The 27,287-nt window shown below is 46.3% G+C and overlaps 2 protein-coding genes across 7 annotated transcripts in view; both read left to right on the forward strand.

Annotated features, from left to right (window-relative positions):
- The window catches only part of IL1RAPL2 (interleukin 1 receptor accessory protein like 2), a 391,439-nt gene extending 387,002 nt beyond the window's left edge, over window positions 1-4,437 (forward strand). For all 3 annotated transcript variants that reach the window (XM_074601410.1, XM_074601412.1, XM_074601411.1), the window contains one exon: window positions 1,041-4,437. In XM_074601410.1, the coding sequence (XP_074457511.1) occupies window positions 1,041-1,738 (698 nt within the window). In that variant the 3' untranslated portion in view covers window positions 1,739-4,437. The remainder of the gene's footprint in view (window positions 1-1,040) is intronic.
- Window positions 4,438-14,930: 10,493 nt separating this feature from the next.
- The window catches only part of NRK (Nik related kinase), a 116,824-nt gene continuing 104,467 nt past the window's right edge, over window positions 14,931-27,287 (forward strand). For 3 of the 4 annotated variants that reach the window (XM_074601811.1, XM_074601812.1, XM_074601814.1), the window contains exon 1: window positions 25,545-25,797. In XM_074601811.1, the coding sequence (XP_074457912.1) occupies window positions 25,741-25,797 (57 nt within the window). In that variant the 5' untranslated portion in view covers window positions 25,545-25,740. Of the gene's footprint in view, window positions 15,014-25,544; window positions 25,798-27,287 lie in introns of those variants that run through there. The other variant, XM_074601813.1, reaches the window with a different exon arrangement.

The following is a 27,287-nucleotide window of genomic DNA, read 5'->3' on the forward strand; positions in this document are numbered from 1 at the left end:
CCATTTTTCTGGTCATGACCCAAAACCCATTGAAATTTGTTGAAGTCCATTCATTTGAATGGGTTTTGGATCAGGTCTGTAAGTAGATCTCTTTCCCATCCTGTTCCATGTCAGACCAGTGTAATTGGCTTCTCTTCCCTACTATCCCTGGGACAAGTGAAACTCAGGGATCAAGTCCAACTTCAAGAATACTTTGTAGCTCAATAAGCTGACATCATGGAGCTAATGATGGGGCTGGCATTTCTGCTTACACTGATCATTGGCAACTACTTGGCATGCATGAATAAAAGAACAATACTATTTTTTTGTCACTGGTGTCTCAAGAAATAAACACCTCCAATATGTTTAAATTTTCCAATCGTTCCTGTCACTTGTGAAGTTTCTGTTAATACGTTGGGGTACATAGAAGCACAGGTTTGTGATATTAAAACATATCATTGGGCCACACAGAATGTTTTTGTTCTTCTGTGGTCAATAGCTGAAGAAGAAAGGGCTGCCATGGTGCTTCTATGCAGTAGCACAAGTTCTGCATGTGATATGGGTTGATTTCTTTTTGGGCTCTTGCAAGTTACAGTTCATACACCCTGCAGCACCCTCATATCCTCGCACCTGAAACACAAGAACTGCTTCCCAGACTGTGCTTCCCTCAATGCAATGTTAATCATAACCAGTGTTAATGTTAAAATTTACACAAACATTACATTGATCTTGACCTATATTTTTTTAGGAAGTGAACTGTGTATTTGTAGTCACTAGTGCATCTACACAGTGAGGATATTATGTAAATGTCTTTCTGTTGAGATGAACAGGCAAAACCAGTAAAGGATGGAGGGTGTTATTAAGGAGTTTTCTGTATGTACTCCATAAATAGAAATATGTTGTGATCCTGTTTTTGTTGGAGTATATTGTGAAACGCCCCTTGTCTTAAATGGTGTGGATCAGTAAGTTGTAGGATTTTGTTGTACTTGATTGCAAGCCTGATGTTTTGATTCAATAGACTTCTTTATTCTTTACTCTTTCTCTCTTTCTATAATTTGTAGCCTACATTGAAGATCTCACAAGATGTGTTGAACAAAGCAGAAGACTCATTATCGTGTTAACTCCAGACTATGTTCTCAGGAGAGGATGGAGTATTTTTGAGATGGAAAACAGACTCCATAACATGCTAGTCAGTGGAGAAATCAAAGTTATTTTGATTGAGTGTACTGAATTAAAAGGGAAAGTGAATTATCACGAAGTGGAATCTTTAAAGCACACCATCAAACTTCTCTCAGTGGTCAAGTGGAAAGGACCAAAAAGCAGCAAACTGAATTCTAAGTTTTGGAAGCGCCTAGTCTTTGAAATGCCAGGGAAGAAAAAGGAGGTGGTGTCTCGGCATCAGGTCCTGGATTCTGCAGAGCAGGGCCTTTTTGGAGACCTCCAGACTGTACCTTCTCTTGCCGTCACAGGCACTTCTGCCACGTTGGTAGAATCGCGGGCTGATTTAACTGATTACCATCAAGCAGATTCTGTGCAAATGAGACACTATTGCAGAGGATACGAATATGATGTGTCAGCAGCGACATTGCCTATAGCTTCCATAAGCAACCATCACACATACTGTAACATACCTTTGACACTACTAAACGGACAGCTACCTCTTAACAATACCATGAAGGATCCCCAAGAGTTTCACAGGAACAACCCATTGCTACCTTTATCAGCAAAGGAGCTTAGCTTCACCAGTGATATTTGGTAGTGAAGATCAGGACTCCTTTGAGATACTTCATGACCGCCATGAAGATACGTTTTTAAAGAACTTTACCCTAACCCCACGGGGTGAGAAAACATATTGGAAGCAGCGGCACACTTGTTTGCTTTTCTACTCGAACTTTTTTGTTTACGTTTACGAATTATTGACAAAGGGGGCATTCTTTTGTAACTCAGTAATGTCCTTCCTGTCTTTTAATGTACAGTTTTATTGCTTCTTTAAAAAGGAGGGGGAATAGAAAAAACACATCCCATCATTTTACAGTAGGTTTACAATCTGGGATGGATAAAAGGTCACTGTATATGATCTCCAACATCCATACATACTTAAGTAATAGTATTTGAAATACACGGAAATTGTTGAGTTTTTCATATAGACTTCAGTACAGTTTGAAATTCTAATCATGCTACAAAAATGATTATCTCCTGCACAGACCACAAGGGGTGAATCAGTCTCAAAAGGAAGGAGGAGGAAACCTTCCCGGAGGGGGAAACCTCCCCCTGTCTCGCAAATACATTTTAGAAGATGACCAGCTGAAACAATGCAGAGGAAGCTTTATCAATAAAGTGCATAGTAACAGTTGCGGCAGAATAAATCACCTGCTCACATCAGCATCTCTTCATTTTATTACTGAGGCATGTTGTATTCATAGTCAATGGTTAGCAATGTGGTTTTATTAACTTACTAGAATATTGGAAGATGTTTAGGAGGATTTTAAACAATTTTTCTGTCGATTATAGGTTATTTCACAATTTTTTGCAGATTTGTAATGACATTTTTTAAACAGTTTAAGTATGAATTTATCTGTCTGTCAGTTAATTCATTAATTTGAAATTTCTTATGATCTCTTGAGCTCTTTTAAGATTTGTAGTGAAGGCAATGTGATTTTACATAGCATTTTTTTTCCAAAATCAGTAGTTACAATTTGAAATTGACCTTTTTCTGAGAACATCAGCAATAGAAAATAATTACTACAGCAATATTCAAAGATTAAGTGCTAAATTATTCAGGTTTACTAGTACTCTGACTTCAATTGCAGTGATAATCACCTGAGACAGTAGACAGTTCTCTCTCTGCTTCTCTACCTGTCAATTTATGTACCTTTTAAATATGGCTGAAGCAGGAATATTTCTGCTCTCTGAGCAACTAGTGAAAAGTGATATTTTTAAGCAGCTGGTAAGGTCTTGCATTTCTTACTTATGAGAGTGATCCCATCGGTCAAATAAGAGACTGTCATTTATCTTCCATGGAAAGCATTCTTGCTGCTTGTGGATGAGAAGTGTTATCCAGGTACTCAGCATCAGGCATTACTACTCAGCGAGTTGAGTTTTCTTTGGAGCAGTATGTTTCATGGAGATTTCCATACTCAGTTGATTAAGAGTTGCAGAGTCAGACCGTGGAGACAACAGCGTTCAAGGAAAAAGCTCTAAATAATGTAGGCAGAAGCCAGTTTTGCAGTTTTTGTCATGGCTTTAATGAAAACACGGTAGGCATGGGAGTTTTGTCTCAATAAGATCCGCTGGAGCAAGTTCCCAAAAATATTTTTATGGCAGGCAACCTTGCCTGTATTTCCGTATGTTTTTAGCGTTGTTCTCTTTGATTGCATGAATAAAAGTTAGCACTCTGCACTCAGCTGCCTGTGGTTTCATCAGCAAAAAAGTTCAGTAAATCCTTGACATTTTGCAGTGGTTCCTAAATTGTACCCTACAGTCAAATGGAAACAAACACTGACCTAAGACTTAAAAGTATCCAGAATTGGCCCAAAGGCCATGAGAATGATCTCAAATGTGCAATAATTCATCAGAGGTCGGTATTTTTCCATTGCGTCTTTCCCCATTTCTTTATTCTGTGCCCTCTTACACCAGTTACTGTCTGTAAGATTTTCGTTAGGTTCTAAATAATACATGTTTCTCTTGTTTTTTTTCTAGCATTATTATGCATTTGACACTAACACTGAAAATGGAAATCTAGAAAAGATACTAATTTATTACACAGTATAGGACTATAACTAGCTCTTTTGTGAAGTTAAGTTCCGAACATATAGGTGTTTAATATACGTATTTTTCTACTGAGAAAGAAAGTGATTTTACCTCCATTATAAATATATGTATTCCAACCTCCTCCCAGAAATTTACAAAATTTGCACTGTTTTATAAGTGTTACAGACTGTGTTTACACTGGCTATGTTCTTTAATGCAAAGTGTAATTTAAACAAAGGAAAAAAAAAACCTAAAAGAAGACCCTGCATGAAGAGCTGCATATGTTTAAATGAAGAGCTGTACTTTTCATTATTTTCCTTTCCACGTTATTCTAGAATCTGGTTAATTCACATAGAATGCTCAGTGAGATTTTAAACCTACTAGTTCTGTATTAAGCATGCAAACTCCAAAAAAAGAAAAAAAAAACCTATGCAGGTTGGTCTGCTTCTTTTATTTACAATGATTAAATATGGGTAGCAAATTCCTTTACCTGATGATAATGTTTCTTAGAGCAGTAGCTATTAAAAAGCAAAACGCAATCATGTTTGCATTGAGGTAACATGAAAAGAACAGTTTTTCTGTCATTTTGCAAAAGCACATTGTCTGTCTGTGTATCGATATCTTTTAGTTATAGATGACAAGTCACAATCTGCTTTAAGATTTCAAAGTGTGTATTGAGTACTACGACAATATATACATGAATCGGAACCGCCTGTACCCCTCTGCTTTTAGTATGGGGATGGGGACCTGAGCTCAGGAGGCCTCGCGTTTACCGAGTTTCCTGTAATACTGGTATGACATGCTAGAGGCCAAGTGTTTCCGTAAGGAGCACGTAAGGGTCTGGAAAAGTACTGTCAAACAGTGAAATCCATCCATCAGTGGGACTTGGGTGGCACAGAGACCGGGAGCTTGTCCCGCTGTGAAAATCACCTCTGTAGCAACCCTCCGGCAGGGTCCCTTGTGGCGGCAGCGACAGCTGGATCAGGGCCATGGTGGCAAAAATGTTCTAGCTCATTCACGTGAACTTCATTAGCTGAACTGGAAGGGCATAAAGGCATTTTGCGTTCCTCCGTCTCACCAAAGCCGTGTACTTACTCAGCTGAACTTATCGGGGAAGAGGCCAGGGCAATACCCTTGACAGTGCTTGGTGCTGCATCTCGCTTGTGCGACCATGCAGCCCTCGGCACCCCCGGCTTCTCAGGCTGTGCCTTCCCCAGCAACAAAATCACCAGCAGCAAACATCCTTACTGCAAACATGTGGGGCTTCTGATTTGGGGCACTTTCATTTTAAAGATGGTTTATTGTAATGTTTGCAAACTACTGTTTGTATACTTACCTTTGTGTGCGATGTGCTTCCAAAGCAATTATGTTTTGAAGGTTGTATATAAAATGAGCTAGAAACTGGAAACCTGTTCAGTCTCTGCAGAATTTATGTTCCTAAAGAAAGTTCAGAGAGAAAACAGGGTAATTTTAAATTAAGTAACAAAGTAGAGTGAATATTGACAGTTCTTGGGGGCTGTGTGCTGGACCAGTGTTTGAAGAATTAATATTCCTTTCTGTAGAGAGTAGATGAGAAACCTGTATAAAAATATTCTTGTATTCTGCCTACAGGTCTACTCCAAAGCCCATTCAAGGCAACAGAAAGAGTTCCATCACATTCAGCAGACTTTGGATAAGGCCGTAAAACCTTAGGTTTACTGTGTACAGAGGAATAAAAAAGGCAAATGGGAGAGAAAAAAGTCAAGACACTAATAAGCATTTGCTTATTTAATCTGACTAAAATCAAGCTTATTTTTGTTCCTGTTTGGTGCGGATATGCTCCAGGACTGTCCAGCCTTGGGAAAGGAATTTCGTTCATTCTTTGTTATAAACAAGATAAGGACTTGGGAATAAATAACAGATACTTTTAGGGAAAAAAAAAAACCAACATGATTTTTAAGGGCTTCTACTCTGCTCTCAGTAGTTCCTTTGATTCAACAGGCTTTCTCTGTTCATCCAAAAGCATAAGCACATACTTAAATTCCCCTTAATTCAGTGAGAAATACTTTACTGAGCAGGGGCCTGGAAGAGTATTTCAGTGCCAGAAATCATGACATTTAGCAGCCTGTAAAATTGTGCCCTTACGGAGATCCTCAGAGCAGCTTTTCTGATTTTGGTCTCTGAATAGATGCGAGTGTTATGGCAGAGCAGCTGTCAGGTCTCATAGTCCTGGTTACAAGAGAGAAAGTCTTCAATGCCTGTTAGCCTGGCAGTGACGTCTCCCTGGGAATTCAACGGTAGATGGGAGAACAATGGCTTTTTTATTGTGTCCCAGTTGGGCAACTGGGAGCTTACCCCATGGGCAGCGGCCATGGGATGGCTTGATTAGAAATACTATCTGCAAGAAACCTCTACCTCCCTGCAGCATTTTGTGCATCTTCTCTTGTGCACTCTTCTTTTGTGCACCCTTTGAGGTTCATGCTGGGGCCGCAAAGTTACTGGGACACTAAGAAATTAGTGGAGAATGTGAAGAAGGGAGTCAGAGTCCAGGGGTTTTCCAGGCAGAAACACTGATTCAGTGTAGCACAATGACAGCTCTTGCATGAATGCATCATGTTTGTCCACTATTCAATGGATGCTGGGCAAAGTTCCCCAGAAAAATACCATTTCTTGCCAGCTGACTTGCTTCAGAACCCTTGTCTTGATAATTTTAAAATTAAATTTCAGTTTCCTGTTGGATGGGAAAGTTTCTTGATTTCTTACACAGAAAAAAAAAAATGCTGCTGCTTTGTGTGTGTGGAAATTCCTTACAAAGTAAAAACTCACGCTTTCTGCTGGTCCTATGGGTTTGAAACTTGGATGTTATGCCAGAAGTGTTATAGATCACCTCTGGTGAGGGGGAAGAGGTGACCGGTTTCTGCAGTGCAGTGGATCCCATCGCCGGACAGTACAACTTCTGGCTCCGGCATTTCAGCAAATTAAACTGCTTGCTTTTCCCATTGCCCCATTCTACCAGATGTACATTTCCAGTAAGGGTGGTCCAGAGTCGGCAGGAAAGTGGGTACCAAACATTACTGTTGAGGACTGTGCCGACAGCAGTTCTGCAGCTCTTACAACATGGAATTGCTGGGTGCTGTATCAGTTTGCATCAGTACCATCCCTGAGGGTCTCACTCTTCAGTCTGCTGAGCAGTGCAATCACAGCCAGAGCCTCTTTTTCCAAAGCAGTTAAGCCACACAGGAGTCAGATCTTATCAAAAGTCCATGGGAATTAGTGGTCCATGTCTTCAGTTGTTGTGTTACCAACATTAGTTAGTTAGGACTGAGAAATAGTGACTGCTCTGAGCAGCAGAGCTGGAAGAGCCGCACCAAGGTGGCAGTGAGTCAACGGGCCCTTCCTCGTGCAGGTCAGGAGGAAAATGGGTACCTGAACAACGATGGTGTTCATTTAATGTAATCAATATTGGCCTATTTGCTTATAAAATAATGAAAAAGACATAAAAAGTACCCTTCTCCATGGTCTTGAAGTATTTAAGATTTTGAAATTTCATAAATAATAGTGGTTAAAACAGTTCCATTTTGGTACTAGTTAGCACAGCAAATGTTAAAAATACAGGATTTTGGAATACTTTGTTACAGGAGGAAAGCAAAATCTGAAAATTGGAAGTAGTGACAAGTGACATTCTTGCAAACACAAAGAACAATGTTCTGAAATGTACTTTGCTTCCCTAAAGAAATGACTTGAAGAGTTTGTCATGGTGAAGGAAGGACAGCTTTGCAATGCTTACCGCAAGAAGCCATTTGGACAATTCAATGCCACTGGGAAATTCAGAGGTTAATAAGGCTGCTCCAAAGAGGAATAAAACAATGTCTAAAAAAAAGAAACATAAAGTAAAAGTTAGCGAGCTTTGCCAGGATATTTGTCATTTAAATATAAAACAGTAGCACTGCCAATAGAAGCAGAACATGACCTGTCAGCATTTTCTCTTCATTGCAATATCATTGTACAGCTACAGACCAACCAGGAAAGCAAATAAGTAATAATAATAAAAATACAGTTTGTCAAGCTGAGCCAGATTCTCACGGTAGGTATTCCATAAACAACTTCCCTAATTCATTTTGATAGAGCGTAATTGGCTTTACAAGATTTGAAGAGCTTTCTTCTCTTCAGGACAAACACAAAGACAAAACAATGTATTTTATCCTAGATGAGTTTTGCAATTTCTTTAAAGACTGTAAAATAATTCCTTTGTACACAGCAGTGGGTGGTAAATGTCTTCCTGGCTGCAAGTTTCCGCTGTGGTGTGCTGGAGCGAGAGCACCACCAGCTACTGCTGAACCCGTTGGAGCTGAGCAACAGGGCCACCTTTGAGCGCAGCGGGGTACCCACCGTGCTCACGTGTGACAGGGTGGGCTCGAGTATTTGGCTGGGCAATGCCTAGAGCGTATAGCAGCAGTTCAGACTGTGCTCGCCATGCGCGGAGGGGTTTGCAAACTCTCCGGTGCCCTCTTTTAATGGAGAAACGTAGGCAAGCCAAGGGGGAAATGAAAATCGTCAAAGGAAGAATTGTGCGCCTCATTTCTTTCTAAATCCAAATTATTGGGATTCAGAGCACGCCCTGGGATTTATGATGTGGAAGAAAGAAGTAGTGATTCTCATGCAGAGAGCAGCAGAGGCTTTGCTTTCACTACCAAGACATATTTTCATGAGAAATCCAGACCCTGATGTGGCCTAGACTTAATGTAAATTAGCCTCTTATGAGGTGACTCAAGAAGAGAAGGTCTAATGAGATGCGAAGAAGCTTTTAAGGTACAATATACTTTAATCAGTGTGTGTGTATGTGGCTTAAAGGTAACTTCTGCCAGCACCTAAAAGGGATCATTTAAATTTAGTCCCCAAATAACATTAGAGAGTCCATACTCTGTAGGCTGCGCACAGAAAATTAACATCTATTCCACAAATCATAACAACCTTTAAAACCCTTAACAGCTCTTTGATTAAAGGATATCAAAGGCTTTATGATCATGAAACAATTAATCTAACACCTAACTCCACTGGGGAAATGTTTTTAATCCTCCCTTTAGCAAATGAAAAACAGGGTTAGGATCCATTTTGCCCAAGATCCAACCAAAAACCAAAGTCAGAGCTGGGGCTGTGCCCCCGGTCTCCCAGTCCAGAGTTCTGACCAGTAGATGGTATTACCTGGACCAAACTGGCAACTTCTCAGTGGATTGCCTTGGCCTGGCTCTGCGGCCACATCGCCTCTCAATCAACAGAAAAAGATTGTTCCAGTCTGTGGGAACAACCTCTGAATGTCCCCTACGTGGGTCACGCTGCGGCTGTTTCGGGGGGCACAGGAGAGCTCTCCCCGAGCGAATCGTGACGCGTCCCTGTGGGATCAGCAGCTCACTGCAGAGAGGCGAAAAGACAGAAGCTAATCATCGGCAGTGAAGTGACTTTGGAAGGACGCAGACTGACAAGATGAGATGACAGGAAATCTCTGTGCTGTAGCAAATTATTGGCAAAATGAGACAGCGGGGATAAAAATTGGACTGACAGATAATTTGTACCTAACAACCAGCCTGAACCCAGATCAGAACTCTGGCTCTTATACTGCCAAGCTCGGGGAAGATCTGAACAAAGTTCAAACTTCGTTGCTAACACCCATCAACATAATGAACAGAGTAAGCATCTGTGATGTGACAGTGCCAGTCTGCGAGGAAGGCTTCAATCCAGGGCCAGAAGTTTTCAGTTACCCTTTTGAACTATTCCTCCTTGCGAAACGCCTAGACCAATGCAGGTAATAGGTGTATCTTGGGGCCCAGGCGGTTCAAAGCAGCCCCTTTGTTGTGGAGCGAGAGGAGCCTGAGACAGCAAAATAAAGGAGGACGTTCATGAACTTGGTTGACCTGGCTTGTCCTTGGCAGAATCCCCAGCTGAGAAATACAAGCCCGAGTGCCCTGTAATAAGAGTGGGGTGGCAGCGACAGAGGCAGTCGGGCTGGGTGAGTCTATCCGAGAGGTGCTAGGGAGCAGTGATTCGGGGTAGAGAGGGGCAGGAGCAGAGTGCGTGAGGGGCTGGAGCCCACCACCGCCTGCCTAGAAGACATGCCTGTGTCGGCAGCCGGTGGGGATGCGTAGGGCATGGGCGCTGCTTGGACGCAATGGCTTCAGCATCTTGCAGTCACTGCAGCCTGCTCCGAGGTCCACGAGAGGGCTTCCAAAACTATTTATGGTACCCAATTCCGGAGCTCCCCAGGGTCCAAAGAGAAGTAAATTTCCAAAGAGAGGTAAAGCTCTGCTCCCAGGAAAAAAGGCTAATAAGGGGCTAATAAAGGAAACAATAACAGTAATAACAGTAGTCATTAATTCAGCAATCTGTTTTAAATCCCGTTCTTAAACCATTAACTATGTCTTACAGACTTATCACCATGCTTGTCTTTTAAGATACTGAATTCCCCAGAGGGGGTATAGAAATAGCATTGCCTGTAGCAGGGAGTGTTTTATGCGCAGGATAAAGCTGGTCACAGTCATACAGATTAAGTGCAAGAGGAGGCCTTAAGTGGCCACTTGCAAGGTCTGGGTACCACTTGCAAGGTCTGGGAGCTGCCATCCATGGGAGGAGGAGAGGACATGTGTCTGCAGGGCAGCGGTGGAAATCTCCAGCACTGCACTGGGACGGAGAGCTGGAGCAGCGCAGCGACGGGCAGAGTCCCCTGGTGCCCCACGGGCAGCCGAGCATTGCGGCGCTGCATCCACAGTCAGCAAAATAGAGGTAGCCCATGACAAGGGCTTCTCTTGCAAAATACAGCAATGTAACCTTTGAGCTGCTAATCATTTTTCCTTTTTGGCAGCCAAACAAATGTTACGAAAGAGTAATTCTCAGCATCCATTGTACCCTGAGGGTTAACAAACATGTGTAAGAAGAGCTCCAGATAGAGAGCTGGCAGCCTTTGCTGCTTTAGTGTGTGGAGAGCTCTACTGAGACTTGAGGGATGATGGGAGTTGTCTTTTCTTCTTTTTTTTTTTTTTTTTTGTGAAATAAGGTCACAGAAATTGTCAGAGGACCATGTGGAGTGATTATAGCAAAAGCACAGAAGCCTGTTAGAGAAAATTCCTGATTTTAGAAGCCTGATTCTTGTTGTTTTACAGTAAGACTGTAAAGCACAAACTCTCCCCAAGAGCCAGGGGAAAGTGCAGTGGTTTGTGCAGGGCGGTGACACGACTTGAGGTGGGAATGGGCGGAAGAGCAGAAACCAGCGTGGCCACCTGAGATGGCTGTCACTAATCTCACACGGTGCCCTGCAGGGACAGAGCTGGCAGCCTCTGTACAACGGGGAATGCAGCGCCCATCACCCTGCCACAGGCTGACCGCCCAAAGCTGCTGCCATCCCATTGTCACTTCTCTCTGATGCTAGTTGCTGATCTTGGGGCGGTTTCTAGTGGACAGGCCTGGACCTCTCCTTTGGCAGCCTTTTCCCTTCACTCGGCCAAGAGGCTGAGGCTAGAGTGAGCCCAAAGTCCAAATTATTGTCCAGTGTCACAGGGCAGGGTGCAGTGTTCAAGGGGTGGCACGGGGATGCCCATCTGAGGCCAGCATCCAGGGCACAGTACAGGGGTTCAAGTACCGTCTCTTCCTCAGCAGAAGATGCAACAGCACTTCAACACACATGTCCCCCAGGCCTTGCTGGCCCCAAAACCTCATCAAAGTGTCTGATTTCTAACGCTCCCCCTGAGCCAGCAAACACCACAGGAGTAGCACTGGTAGCAAAGCTATGACATTGAGTGAGACTAAAGTATCACCAGGTGACCTAGTCTGGACCAGTTTGACTTGTAGCAAGTTATTACCTTCTTAAATAGTACTTAAAAATTGTGATGTGGAAGCTGTGTTTTCACAAAGTAGTTGAAGCAGAACAAGCCTAGCTAATCATCAGGCTCAGCGCGTCCGTATGGCTTTGGCTGGCACCACGGGGAATGAAACCTCCCCCTGGGCTGACCTCCCTCGCCCCAGCCCGCTCTGCTTTTCCCCAGGTTTGCCGTGTGCTAGGGTACCACTGCTGACCCCAGGGCCACCCAGCATAGACACTGCACCGTTGTCCTGAGGATTCTTGTTTAACTCCTGCTTTGCACTGAGCCACGCGACATGATTCCCTGGCTATGGGAAGGGAAAAGCTCCTTATGGGCAGCTTGAAATGCCGCACTGGGGCAGCGAGCTCACTGTAATTTAGCAATTACATTTTATGCTACTTGGTTAATTCAGGAGCTTACCAGGTAACACCAAGTAAGCCCTAATGATGCCACAATCAATCCCTAGCCTGCAGCCTGGGCAGTACTCATCCAAAGTAAGGTGAATTCAGTGTACGTGTGAGCAGTGAGCCACTGACGATAAGCTTTGCTAGAATAGAGCAACTTTTCCTGAACTTTGCTGTCTCCCCTACAGGCTGTGGAGGAAGTGACTAACTCCTGAACAGGCAGTCACGGACCTGGTGAGAGATTTCAGGTATGTGTCGGAAGGTAAAAATGCTCTGGTGCCCTGCCTAGTCTTGGTGGTATTAGTCAAGCGTAAGTCATAGCACTACACCTAAGACAGACTTCCCCAGGGAAATCATAGACTGCTAATTTGGAGGGAGGAAGCAGTGGGGATTTTTTACACTAAATTGATAAAATAAAGGTCTCCAGCTGAGATATCCATTTTGTGAGATGAATGATAACTTGCCAGAACAGGGGACAGCTGCAATTAATAATGATATTCTGCTGTAATTTGTACTACTCAAAAGCCAGAGTCAGATCAGTGTAGTCACTAGGGATCTGTACCTGATTTCTCTGAATGAGAATTTGTTCCATTAATCTGAGCGGCTTAAAAGGAAGATTGTAATAATGCTGAGCACTTGGCTTCAGTTGCTCCGATACCTTCTACCAAGGACAAAAAAGACCTGTGAGTTACAGGGTCTGTGTTTTTGTAACTAGACTAGTTAATGTGATGTGGCTTGGCAGAACTGGTGATTCCTTCTAACGCGGGTGGGAGTTACCAGCCGTGTTTTCAGTTTGCCGTCTGAAGTACAAAACCATGCTCTGCCCCCCCTTCCCCTGAGTTTTACATGGGTAAGATGTCAAGTACTGCCCCAAATTTTAAGAAGTGAGCTGAAACCACACTCCCCACTCAAACCAACCAAACCCTCCCAGCCAGCTGGACTGTACAAGACCCCAAAAGTCACAGCATAAAGCTAACGTTGCTCAGAGGCCAGAATTGTCTCTCCTGACCCCAACGGCAATTGGGTTTCAGCTCGATTCAGCTAAAATCCAGTTACCTTTCTCCTAGTCTGCACCTCTGCGAAGGGCGTCAGCATGTCTCCAGTGCAGAGTCGCCCTGGGGGCTGGCCCCCGGTGAGCCCTCCCTGCCGTCTCTGCTTTCATCTCTCATCAGCTGGGGAGGCAAAACTGCAGAAAATGCTCTCAAAAGGTTAAAAAGAAAAATGTGATAGAAATGCTGGCCAAGTAAGGATCAGCCCTGGAAGCTTTCTAATTCTCAGTTTGAGCTTGGACATGTGGAAAAAATAATAGTCATGAAAGGACTTGCAGGCCCTCCCTATCTAGATGAAGAATGAACAATAGAAAGGGACACAGCAAAGAGAAAGAAAGATAGATAAATTCTGATTATCCTCCCAGCAGTTGTAACATGGAAATTAGGACAGGATAACAGGCAATTTAATGTCAGCGTCTGCATTGGAAAAGTGGAGGTGGCCACAAAGGGGATTAAATATGACTGGAAAAACAGCTAGCATCAGTACGGGAGAATCATCAAAATAAGCCGAAAAGAGAAAGGGAATGGGGATACACAACACCGACCTCTGCTACATTGTTCACAGAAATGTCAAGGGAAAACACAAACCCATACAGCCACACAACAGTAAAGCAAATTGTTATCTGGCTGAGCAGGAAGACGTGTCTGGACAAGAAAGAAAACAATTGATCTTTGTGGGGTAACCCAAGTCCAGCAAAAAGAACAAAAGGGTTCAAGTATTGCAGAGTTAAACTGAAAGTTTTTCTGGTTTTTGTTTGGGTTTTTTTTTAATTAAAGAAAAAAACAGCTAGGGAAAAAAAAAAAAGGAAGTGCTATTTCTGCTTCAAAGCAAGAGGTGGTATAAAGCATGCAGCAGAAGAGCTGTGTGAGTGCCCACAGCGCGTACGTGTGTATTCACAGTCACCACAAGGAACATCTCTGGTTTTAGAGAGCAGATTAAAGAAGAGAAAGTGCCTAGAGCAAGGGTGTTAATCTGCGCCAGGGGAAGTCTACAGCCAGCCAGGCTGGTGAGCAGCCTCTGCTGCGTCCCCAATGGCTCAGCACGGCGAGGGTCAAGGCCGAAGGGGAGCAGTGCTGGGCTGGCTAAAACCACAAAATAACTTGTCACCGCTGTCCCCCTGCCGCATCGCAGTCTGCTGCGCCACTACCTGTCTCTGCAGCGATTTATCCCGGTGGGGTCGGGAGCACACGGGGTGCTGGTGTGGGCTGCTCGGCAGTGCTCTGCTCTGAAATGTGAGTGGGTGAAGGAGGTGGCTCTGGCCGGGGCTATGCAGGGGACAGCTTACTGGACACATGGCTATGGGAGCTGTGGTGGTGGCCTGAGGGTGGAGGAGGAAGGTGGCCAGCCCATAGCGTAAGGCAGGCTCTGCACAGGGGTGTGCAGCTCCCCGTGGGCACCGGGGCCCAAGCGAGAGCAGTGCAAAGCGTGGCACAGCTGCAGGCTGGGAGCACTTAGGGCCATATTCCTGCTCCAGTCAGTCGGGGTGGGCTCCAGGCTCCTGCGCAGGGCAGGCAGGGGGCAGGAGTTGCGCGCTCACACGGAGGAAGAGAAGCCATCTGGCAAGGGCTGTCCTCCGAGTTACAGCTGGGGTGCCCTAAAACTAATGGAGCAGAAAGCTTTGGAGGAAGTGTGATGGAGCAGGGTGGAGGGGGCTGCTGCGCCAGGCCGTGACTCCTGTTGTGCAGCAGCAGGCTGGTACAGTGCAAAATGCAAGCGATAGCTGCAATTGCTGCAGGTCCCCAGGTTGTACAAAGACACCCCGACTTTGTCTCTGCAAGGAAGGGGCCCTTGTAAACGTTTTGTCAAAAGAGGCAGAACGTAAAATCAGTGCAAACCAGCAACACTTGTGTTCACCTTCTCTACCAGCCGTGATTGCTGGCAGCTGGTCCCAGCCTGATGAGGGAGCTCAGCTTCGGGGAGGTGGTTGTGTGTTCCCGCTCCTGGGGTTCAAGGCACTGGGCAAGTGCTGCTGGCAATGCGATGAGGGGTGCACAGCCTGAGCTGGTAGGTACGGTTCTGCTGGAAATCCTTGAGTAGGAGCTGTGTTTGGGGAATTCTGAATCAAAGGCGAAGTAAGTTTTTGAAACGCCATCTGTGTTTGTAGGAAACAGCAGTGTTTGCAGGGAGGGAGGAACTGCTGAGATGTCTCCTGTTTGTGTGGGGGGTTCAGGCTGGGAAGTTTCATGGTTGGAGCTACAGTTGGACCTGTTGATGAGTTGGGTTCGGGTGATGAATTGCACAAAATGCCTTACTGGGACAAGGCTCATCTTGGAAAGCCCATGCAAAAATCCAGCACCCCCAGATCTGTTTTAGGGTCCAGGGGCTGTCCCTCAGTGTCATGTTCTCCTTGGGTGAACCTAATGCAGAGGGCGCTACCTGGGTGCTGAGCAGGCAGAGCTGATGGATGGCGTGTTTTCTGGGACTATTTGTCACTGTTTTAGAAGAAACAGAGATGGTGACCTTATAAGCAAGCAACAGCAGTAGCGGCTCCAGAGCAATGGAGCAGGTCTGGCCTTCGTGTAACGCTTGTGTAAATGTTCCTTTTCAGGCATAAGCACATGACTGACCTCAAGTGGGTGGGTAAACTGTATTTTTACTGCTATAAAATGACGCAGAGTTTACTGACAAAAGCAGATTGGGCAGCTGGTGGGGATTTTTAATCACAGAGAAGATTCAGTGGTTGCTGAACGTTAATCCACAACTGTTTACAGAATCACACTGTTACCGCAGCATGTTGTTTTTCCTGTGCAGGAGTTAAAAACTGTATTTTAACACAACATAACGATGTATGGTTATTAACTGACTTAAAAAGAGTGTCTATGAAAATTACAGCATTTAGGAGATATGCAGTTATTTTACTTATGTACGTATAATGCAAATCTATATACTTTATATATAAATACATCTAGCTATGTGGGATATGCCCTAAGGAAACAAAGGGGGCTGGTGATAGATTCGCATAAAACTTTATGATGTGGTTTTCTGGCTTTGAAGATATTGCTGATCTGTCTATTTGGAAAAAAAAAAAAAAACAAACCAAAAAAGCCCAAAACAGTACTTCAGAGGCTTGGTTGTAAGCTTTCATATTCAAATATCAAATAATTGTTCTCCTTCTTTTAGTGTTAACTAATCCAAAGGAAAAAGACAAGGAGGGCAGATAAGGCGTTGGGATGGGACTCGAGGGGGTGACACACCAGTTAAGTCTGCCTGCGCTACCGCAGTGGATGTGTTAATGCAGATAATAGCTGTTTTACTCCCACTCTTAGCGTGTAAAGTTTATGAGCTCATGGGCCATCTATTACTTTATAACCTAGAACCGGGTCTTCTGGAAAGCAAAGAATTAAAGGTGGAATTGGCCTCTTCCAAACCTTAAGAATTAGCTTGCAGAAATGAGGCCACGGGAGTGCAGCCCCCCCAGATTTGGTCTGCGGAGGATTCCAGACTCGCTGACTCTGCCTGGGATTGCTCGCCCCGTGACCTCCTAAGATGCTCGGGTCTCAGCTAGATGAAATCAGCTTTCGCCCTTTAAACCAATGTAAGCATGCAAACTGCTCGGAGAAGGTATGAGAGCTCACGGACTTAAAGGTGCTTAATTGGTTTATGGAGCTAAACTCCTTAAAGAACTTAAGCTGCTGTGAAAAGGGAAGCTGGTTTAAATCCCTGATTCTCCCTGCTGGAAGGCTAAGCCCAAGTGCGCTATAGGGTGCCAGTTCTGGTCTTGGCTGCGACTCGGCTACTGTAAAGCAGCCAGGCAGCCCTCCGGAGGGGACGGATTTCCTGGGTGGCACAGAAGCTGCTATGGCCAGGACATCTTGTTCCCCAGTTACTTTGGACTGGTGAAACAGTCTGAGAGGCTGCTGAAAGCAGCTGGAATTTGGTGAGGTCTGAGCACTCTTTCACTCACCCTAGGAAGCAGAAAACGAGAGACACATGAGAAATGGAACCAAAGAGGCCTGTTAACATGTGGTGCCTTTGTTTCTATTTTGTTGGGCTTTTTTTTTTTTTATTGTCTGGTTTCTTCGTCAGCTACTGGCTATTGTTATGTCTTTTGTGATTAAAATGCCCGCTACTTTCTCCTCAGGAGAAAAGATAAAGTCACTTCTCTTTTTAATAAGGTAAGAGCTTTAGCTATTTAAGGTGGGCGCAGTAGGCCATTTTGTCCTCGGTTGTTAATTTTTGTGCCACTTCCTTGCACTGACTCCAAGTCTTCATTTCTGCTCTGCGCATTATTAGGAAGATGGTGGAGCTGCTGTTCCAGCCTCCATCTTGGTAAAGCCGTATGGGAGGTGAAGTCCCTTCCCTGGTCTTTTTTCTCTGCTTACGCAGCCGTGATCCCGTCAGCCCTTTTGCCACAGTATTGCACCAAGATATTCCCACAGATTCGCTCTGTTTGATGTAGTTTGGGAGTGCCTCCGGGATTCAGCGCTCTGGGCAGTGTCCAGGCTGTGCTGGGCGCAGCTGGGCTGGTGTGGGAAGAGGGTCTGTGCCACAGCCCTTCCACCCCACCGCACGCCAGCTGGGCTTGCGCGTAACCTGCTACGAGCTGCTATTAAGATGAATGCTCTTCAAATGGGTTTAGGTTACTGAGCCATGCGCGCTCTACAGCGCAGCCCCATGCCACTTGCCACGCCGCCTCTTTGTGCCCTCTGTGAACTAAGCAGCGGTTACTTGGTGTTTGTTTCCAGGTTATTGATATAAACAGCGAATACACCCTGTCTCGGACCTGCGCAAACGCATTCCTTGCCCACAAAACTTCCATGACTAAACATCGGTGAGTGACTGGCAGGATGTACAGAGGCTTCCCATTCTTCCCAAGCCACTAAACAACTTGTCGAATTTAATTTTTAAAATGTTTACGGTCTCAGCTGACAGCTGCGCTGTGCAGCAGCGGCATCAAGGCGAGCGTACCTACCCGCTGCCGTCCCAGCCGGAGCCGTGTCGCCGTTACCAGCCCGAGCGTGGTGTTATAGACGTAATTGAAACTTGGCTGGAAGTTATGGGCTGGTTATTAATATACAAAGATAGAGAATGTTTAGATAGGACTGGCAAGGATGTACAGGAAAAGGCATAGACTTATTCATGAGTTAGTGTTGGAAGAGGACTCTGTTGCTCAAGGCTCAAATGAGCTTCCCCTTGCCTTCCCCTTCCAGCAGTCACACACGCACATTAGGCAACATCCCAAAGACGGGATACATTTCCCTTGAGGGAAGGAGGAGGATTTAAAAGGCTCAGGCACTGCGCTGGGGCATCCGAGTGTGTTTGAAATGTTCAAAGTTGACAAACTACCGAGATGAAAAGCAACTTGGAACTAAATAGAAATTGGAGTGAGAACAGAGGAGGGTTCCCTGAAGATGTTTAATAGGTCACTGAGGGCAGGTTTTGTTCCAGAGGGCTGCGCTGGGGGCTCATAAATTATAGTTCCTCTTTTTCCTTTTTTTTTTTTTTTTTCCCCCTGTAAGAAAAGGAGAAGCAGGGGGCCTGGGAACTGCAGATATGTAATTGGGACTTGAGCAATGAGGTAGGCTTTTTTTGTAGCTGAAGACAAGGTTAAAATTGTGTAATTTTGTGAGGCACAGGTTAGGCTTGCAACAGGACTGAAAAAAATCAGTTTAATTTACTGAGAATGTACCCAGCCTGACACATGACACTGAAAAGGTTAAAAAGATAGGATAAAGTTGATTTTTTTTTAAAATTATTTTTAAGTCCCTACTTTTGAAGTTGCTTATTTTTTTTTCTTTCCTGTGGAGAAGAGGGGGACAAAAAACCCGACAAAACCCCAACCAACACCCTGCCCCCAAAACCCCGTGCCCAAGACTTTTATCTGACAATTCCTCTAAACCAAGGGTGATTCAGATACCAGTTCCTTCTTAGCTAACCACCAAACTTCAGTGGTTTGGATAAAAGGGAACCGTCGTCTGAGTCATCCAAGGTTAGCATTTGCTTGGCAACACCAAAACCATGCTTGTAAGATTTTTCTAAAAGTCAAAAAAAAACCCCTTTGCCTGTCTGCCAGAAAAAGTTACCACAACTTGTCTTGCTTTCACAAAAAAAGTGTGTGCCGCATGATATTTTGACTGATAAAAATAATGTGGTAGCGATTAAACTATGCTATGTCAGTTTTCTTTGTATTTTGGGTTTTTTTACTGAGAAATGTGCCTGTGAAGAGGCAGCAGCTATTTTTTCCCATAATTGCATCTGTTTCAGAGAGCAGACAGATGTTGGGCTGAAATTCATTACGGTATTCATAAACCCCATTGGGATCTGATGACCTAGTAACATATAGCTACTGTTCCTTGCAAAGCGTTTAAAATGGTTGCCGCTTTGAATGAAGAAATAACTTTGCAGAAGATGGGAGGGAAAGGAAGAACTTACAGCTCGGCAGATGGCTGCGCAACGGTAATATGCAATAGTAATAGAAAATGTACGAGTTCAATTTATTTCAATAAAGCATCTTGCTCTTAATTTTGCAAAATTGCCAGCCAGCCTTCCTCTACTGGTATTACCGGCGTGTGCGGATACTGTGTTGGTGTTCCCACACTAGGCATACAGTCACAGTGAAACACACAGTGACGCAGGAAAGGAAAGAAAATCGGAGTAGGGAAAACTCTCATGAGGAGACAGTGTAATGGAAATAGGTTTCACACAGGGAAACCATTTATGATTTGTGTATTACTGCACAAAATCACAATTGAGGATTTAATTGGGGCTGGAACTGAGAGTCCAAAAGCCAGAAGTGCAAAATATCATCATTCCAGAAAATACGACTCTCTTCCCTGAAAGCGTTCGCGCGGCTGTCGGCAGGGATAGCCGGGACGTGTGCTGGGCTGACGGGAAACGGGAAGCTTCCAGCAGCAGCGTTCTTACTTGAGAAACTCCGAAGTGCTGTGCTGAAACAATGCTGTGAAGTCAGGGGTCACGCAGTGAAAGGGGGTTATCAGCCCGGCAAGGAGAGGGTTCCTCGTGCTCTCTGTGTGTACGGGGACACGCTTTCCTCAGGCGGGCTCCTTTGGGTGCACTTGAAAAGAAAATAAATTTCTGCAAGAGTCCCAGTGAGTAGCATTCAAGCTAATGCAAGTTTTGTGGGAGACCTTTATTTTAAGCTTTACTCTGGGAAATGAGGTGGACATCCTGGCTGTGATTACAGTAGTGAGAGGCACTTTTTCCAGCTTGCCTGTCCACTCAGGAATCCTTTGGGAAGGAAGCTGTTTGGTCTCATTTTGGATATCCTGTGAAACTGCACTAGCACGGCTGCCAGGAACTGAAAAAAGTTATTTAATTTTTAAAGAGTCAAAAACTACTGTATGTGCTACTGAGTATTGTATGGGAAATGACTGTTTTGGTTTGTTTGTCTGGATTTCTGGTATTCCCAGTTTACTCAAGGTAGTAACCCTGTCTCAGTCCCAGTGCAGCAGCCTCTGCAAAATGTAAATCTGAAGAGAGACTCAGGTTTAAATATGACTTTCTGGCCCAGCCTTAATGTGTTTGGAATGAAGTGGAATTTTCTTTAGTTCAAATAGGAGAAAGCATGAGAAATATTCAGAGCTTAATCCAACAATCCATTGAAAACAAAGGCGTCTTACTGTGATTTCCAAGCACTGCAGGGATGGGTCACAGAAATACTGAAGTTATGAAGTGGATTGGTTTGGGGGAGGGGTTGGTGGTTCATCTCTTTTAGCATCTTTTAACTAAATTGGAATGCAAGTAACTGGGTGTCCACGGCCTGGAACTTAAATCTTTCCTCTGCGATCCAAAGAATTTTTGCAGCAGCTGCACTAAATTGTACTGGTATTTTCCAAGGTGTGACCTGATGAAAGTATTCTCCGCTTTTCTGCGTTCATCAAACAGTACTGACGGCATTGCGTGACTGCCACCAAGCTAGCAGGAAGACATACCCGCGCTGTATACAATCCTAGATGGTTTTTTAACGTGTAATCTTGTTCCTGACAATCTAGCAAAGCCACCCACGGTACTAAACCATGCTATAATTGGAAACGGAAGGGGACAACTTTAAAGTTAGTGGCTGGCCTAATAAATCAAGATTTTTTTTTTTTTGTAGTCCAGGACTTCATGAAAACCATTAGTAATAATAAATCACTTCCAGAATGACACTGTACATGGTAATGAGTTCAAGTGGCAGCCAAGAGACCCTACTCATGGATGAATGTTGGGCTTAATGCCACACCGGCCGTTGCCACCCATTGACTCTCCTGTAATCAACATTTAACAGCTGGTAATCATCTGGTTCTGGTGCTACCAAACAAAGACAAAATGGTTTCTGAAAGCATTAGGCAAAAAGATTGGCCTTCCTCTTCGAGCAATCTAGAGAGAGCTGCTGGAAGCGGAGGGTGACGTCTGTAGCTGCAAGCAGATTTCATGGGCTTTTGTGTCACTTCACCACCTCCCAGATAAGGGTTGTGCCCTAAAGGAACACTAAATAGGTGTCTAAATATATGTTCATATAAAGAGATGTTCATATAAAAACCGAAAGTGATGGGGAATTTTGTAAAGGATTCTTATTCTGGGAGAAAGGCGCTGATGTCTGAGCGTTAAGAGTGTGCATCAACCGACCAGGCAGCCCTGGCCCCGGCAGAATGCAGATTTCTTACAGAAGGTAAGAAAACTTCCAGCAAAACAAATCTCTTGGGGAAATGTTTTGGTGCCGAGGAAAGCTGATGTCTACAGGGATCCTGTTTGACTCTGGAGCAAGTGCTGGGGAGCGGTTGCAGAGAGGAGTCCTGGGGAAGGCCAGCGGGCCGGGGCCGGGCTCGGGCTCCGCCGTAATGCTGGGAGCCAGGGGACCAAGGGGCACAACGCAGGGCTTTCGCTTCCTACCTCTATAGCAGAGAGAAGAACCTGAGCTTTGGGCTTTCCGAGCTCCCTGTTGCAGAGATGGGATTTTCATCCTGAAAATGCTGGGAAGTACACGCAGAGGGTTGGCTCTGGAGCCACGGCTGTGGCATGAGCGGCTGAGCCGCGCTGTTCCCGCAGGTGTGGGAGCGGCAGAGACATCCGTTCCCTGAGCAGCATCAGGGGGATCACTTCAAGGAGAAGGTCCTGTGTGTCTGAGTTGTCCTGAATGGTAATTTCTCTGAATATACAGTTTTGAAGAGTTAGTTTGTCCAATTCAGACTGAAACCACGTTTTAAGAAGCTGTTTATTTCCTGCAGACCGGAAATCCTGTTCTCTTATGAGTTATCTTTTGGGTTTTTTCTCTGCCAGCTTCACACCTGTAGCTGAGACCCCGGTGTAAACAAAGCTAAAGGAAAGGAGCCAGCATGGCAATTCGAGCCTCAGCTTTAAACACTCTCTTCCTTTCCTGAGTGTCACATCTGGCAGGGGCAATTACTATATAGTAGTACTATTATGGACCTAAATCTGAGTTTGGAGGGTGGGATGCAGACAGAAGAGCTCAGGATTAGCCCCGTACTTCTGGGGTACAATGGCATTTCCTTTGCTGAAACAAAGGAAGCTCTTCCCCCCTCATTCTTGCACTTCCCTTTTAATGCAAAACATCCTTTGCGAGCACGGAGACATTCGAAAGGTTTTCATGCTCAGGTCTGTGGTTGCTGAATTTGGCTGCAGGGGTTTGACTACAGCTGTTGGGGAGCAAAGCTCTACTGATAGCATTTAATTGTCTCTTGTGTTTGTTGTGTTTTGGGGTTTGTTTCTGGTTGTTGGTTTTTTAAATTGAATTTATTCTTAAGGCATCCTGCTCACTTTTTATTACAGGTAAGATGAATATGGGTTTCTAGATTATTAACACTCATGTTGCACTAAGGCAGTGAATTTCCTGATTCCTGGGAGTCACTGTGCCGCATGGCTTCATGCAGAAGAGCAAGGTGCCACAGCCCGCTTGCAAGTCAGCAATAGCACCAGGGCCCTGTCTGCGCGTGCTTTGGGGAGGGCTGGAGCAGGAGCAGGGCATGAGGCCGTGGGGGATGCTTGGAACACAGTTTCTGTTTCTGCAGAACCAGTTATCAGGCCGGTGATGGAGAACGCGGGGCTTGTAAATCTGGTTCTGCTCTGAAAAGTAGCCGTGTCTGGGTGGCATTTTCACTCTCGACAGACCTGCTGTGAATACCAGTCACAAAACCAGCTGTTGATTGTGTTAGACCTGCAAGGCCGTTATGGGGGAAAAGATGTGCTGCCTTCTTTGGCAGCAAGGGAAGCTCACGAAGCTTTGCCCGCAATGGTACAAGTGGGACTGGAGTGTCCGCAGAAACCCTGCTGGCACCAGGGTTCAGTGGAGGGAAGACAACGAAAGGTGATGATAAATGCACGTAGCAAAGAGATACTGAGACGTGCCTGCAGAAATACTACAAGCCATATTGTACTTCTAACACCAGATTTTCATATTGTTTTTGAGTAGAGCTTTCTATCAAGTGGAAATTAATCCTCAAGTTGGTGCACTCACCAGAAGCAAGGCAGGCGGGTACAATTAATTTCGGCAAAGAATCTAAGAGACGGAGCAAGAGAGAGGGCGTCTGGTAGACAGCAGCTGGGAGTTTCACACCAGCTCTCACCAGGGAAGCAGGAAGGAAGTGGAAAGTGGCAGGAGACAAAGGACAGCCCGAAGGTTAGGGGAGAGATAAAGAGGGATTGTGAGAAATAACACAAGCAGAAAAGCTAATGATGGATTTATGTAAGGCAGGAAGGCTATAATGGGGGGGCAAAACTCTGGCTTAACTTTGTCAAAGGTGATGTGAGAGCCAGAATTTTCCAAATGCTGCCCAGGGGAGAGCGGGTGGCTAGGCACAGAGAGGGGCTTGGGCTGTTGCCGCGTGTGGATTTCTGCCCGTCATGCGTAGCTGCGTGATGCCAATGTAGTTCTTCCACAAATGTAGGCTTTAACGCAGCAATCGGCCTCAAATCTGTTAGCAGCGCATCAATATGTTGGCCTACAGACAGAGAGAAAAAAGCCAGGGTCCCTTTAGCAGATTATGTACACAGAGGGGAGTGTTTTAAAAGAATACTTTGAAGTTGAGTGACACATCAGCATTTCTTTCAAGGAAATTGCCCAATGCTTTTATTACAACACTGCCACTCCACTGCTGGCATTGCGTCCGCCGTGATGGGCTCATAGGCACCAAAGATACTTTGACCACTCTGTCTTGATTTCACGCCTGCGATTGTGAAAATACTGATTCAGAATTTTGGCCCCTTTGCTCACTCTGGGAGGGGACAATGTCCCTGCGCTGAGTATCGTTCGGGAATGCTTAAGGACTTTATTTCAGTAATGTGCGTTTCCACTGATTTTTGTCTCTAAATGTGAGGCCCAAAAATATCTACAAGTCCTTCCACCCCACTACAATACCATTGTACACTGTTATTTCTGCGGTCATAATTACAGGGTGACGGAGACAGCGATGAGCAGCAGAGTTTATAGTAACATGCTGCCTTCTTGAAGCTCACTGCAGTGCTCTGGGAGAGGCTTGCCAAGGGGCTTGTGACCCTGTTCTGCATCTGGGGGGACTTGCCACTGCCTGTTCCCCTCTGTTGTGTGTGGGACTGTGGGGCTGGGCTCCCCCCATGTCTGAGGCTGCTCTGCCCGCCAGGACGGCTCTGAGAACGGTGCTGTGAGACACATTGCCGTCACCTCTGCGGGCTTGTATTTGCAGTGCTCGTTACTTAGGGCAAGGGTCTAGAAATTTCTGTGTGTATCATAGAATGGTGTGGGTTGGAAGAGACCTTAAAGATCATCTAGTTGCACCCCTTCTGCCCTGGGCAAGGACACCTCCCACTAGACCAGGTTGCTCAAAGCCCCATCCAGCCTGGCCTTCAACACTTCCAGGGATGGGGCAGCCACAGCTTCGCTGGGCAACCTGTGCCAGTGCCTCACCACTCTCATCCTAAGAAGAATTCTTCCTTATGTCCAATCTAAATCTACCCTCTTCCAGTTTGAAGCCATTACCCCTCATCCTATTGCTATGGGCCCTTGCAAAAAGTCCCTCTCCAGCTTTCTTGTAGGCCCCCTTTAGATACTGGAAGGCCGCTATAAGGTGTCCCCGCAGCCTTCTCCAGGCTGAACACCCCCAACTCTCTCAGCCTGTCCTCAGAGGAGGGGTGCTCCAGCCTCTGATTATCTTCGTGGCCTCCTCTGGACTCTGTTTTTATTATTGTTATTTTTAATGTAGTTTTGGTTTTGTTGTTTTGATTTTTTTTTTTTTAAGTTGTGGGGGTACTTGTGTTATTTTGGGGGGATCTATTTTTCTTTCTAATGGCTGGTGTAATTTCCTTCAGCCCTGTGGCACGCCGTGCCCCGTGTGCCATCTGGGACGGCAGCTCCTGGGTGGAAGCCGGGGGGGGGGGGGAAATTTGCAGGTTCTCCCTCCCCTGCCTGCCGCCGGCCCCGACTGTCCCCGCCGCGATTCCCGACCCTCCGCTGGCCGCACCGACCGCGCTTCCCAGCCCCCGCTCCCCACGCGTGGGTGGGGGGTGGGGGGGGGAGCGCCCGGCGGCAGGTGGCCCCGACCCCCGCCGCCTCGGCACGTCACTTCCTCGCAAACTTTTCTCCCGAGGAACCCTCTCCGTGAAAGTTGCCGGCGGCGGCCGCCCGGCCCGGGGGCTGCTTCTCCGCGCCCGCCGAGCGGGGAGGGCTTTCCGGCCGGCCGGGCATGCCCGCCTCCCTGCGCCGGCCGGGGCACGGCCGGGCCGCCCTGGGCCGCCGGCGGGACCGTTAGCTGGGGGCGGCGGAGGGCTCGCCGCCGTCCTGCCCGCCTCGGCGGAGCGCCATGGCCCGGGACTGCGCCGCCCGCAGCCTGGACGGCATCGACCTGGCGGCGCTGCGGGTAAGGAGCGGCGGGGGGGGGGGGGCTGCCCCGGGACCCCTTCGTCCCCGCCGGGCCGTGCGAGCGCCGGGGCTGGGGGCTCATGGGGTGTGCAAAGGCTTCACCCACCACCCCATCCCCCCTACTACCCACCCCCCCTTTTCTTGAGGGGATGTCGCTCTGCCGGCGCCGCAGGAGGTGGCCGGGGGACACCCGTGCCGTGTCCCCGCTGGGCAGAGCCGGGCGATGCCGTCCGCACGTCCCGGCGTTTGAGGAGGCGGCCGTGGGGCGAGGGCTGCGCTGGGTCAGCGGGGCGAGGAGCCTGCGGGGCTGCTGCTCGCCGGCCGGCAGCTCGCCCGGACCCGGCGCTGGAGAGGTCGCGTCCCCTTCGCTGGCGAGAGCGTCCCGCGGGAGGGCGGCTCTGCCCCGCTCGCGGGGTTCCACCGGCGCGGTCCCGTCCCCTCCCGGGATAAGAAATGATTCCTGCTGCCGTTCCTGGGGGCTGTGTGAACGCTGCGAAGCTGTGGAGAGAAAAAGCATGAGAAATGAGGATTTTCTAGAAGAAAATATGTGCGTGGGGTTTTGGCTTTTGAGGGTTTTTGTTGAGGTTTGGCTTTTTTTTTTTTTTTTTTCACCAAAGCTAAAAAAGTCAGCATTCACCTAGTTTGCTATGAATTTTTATCATTATGCTCTTGTGTTTTCAGGTTTTTTAACGTAATCCAAACTTTGGCCATACTAAAAGCCACGGTGTTAGTTAACAGAGTTGTGTATGATGCCCCTTAGTTCCACTTCGCTTTTTTTTACATAGAAGCTGACCACCTATCGACCCAGTCCAACTAAGTCAGCTTTTTTTCTGGGGTACTCTCCACAGAAGAAGAGGGAAGAGTTCAATTGTGGCAAAAAGCAGCCGGCCCCAGGCAGTGAAACCAAAGCAGGCTACTTTCTAAAAATATCGGGGGGGGGGGGGGGAGGGAAGGCTTGGAGAAGCCTTTGCAATAATCACACGGCAAGGAGGGTGTTCCAGACCAGAGACAGAAAGAAGAAAGGCGGCAGAGACAGTAAAGTTTGTGAGGATGGCATAAGGCTCCTGGCTGGGCAAGCAGAAGTTTAACCTGGCTCTGCTCAGGGGACTAAGACAAAATAGCGGAAGCTCTTCTTTAGAGCTTTAGCAGATGAGTCTTATCTCTTAAATAAATGATAAGAAACCAGTGTAAGTTTGAAAAAGAGTAGTGCTGCAAGCCAGACTGCAGGCTTTGTGTAGAAACCATCCAATGCAGGAACCTCCCAGAGGCTGTGAGCACGGCGGGTTTCAGCCCTGACAGGGGAAGGGACAAATGTGTCCTTATGGAGGAAACCTTTTCAGCACATCAGCAGCCTTAGTTTGGGGTTTGTGCTTGGCGGGTGAGGCTGGGCTGTAGAAATGATGTAAATGCAGGTGCTTTACCTTTGCCTTGTCTTGGGTGTTCCTGGGCCCAGCAGGAGCTGCCTGGCACTGTGTTCCCACCAACATC

Source organism: Larus michahellis, chromosome 9, assembly GCF_964199755.1.
Source record: "Larus michahellis chromosome 9, bLarMic1.1, whole genome shotgun sequence".
Lineage (NCBI taxonomy): Eukaryota > Metazoa > Chordata > Aves > Charadriiformes > Laridae > Larus > Larus michahellis.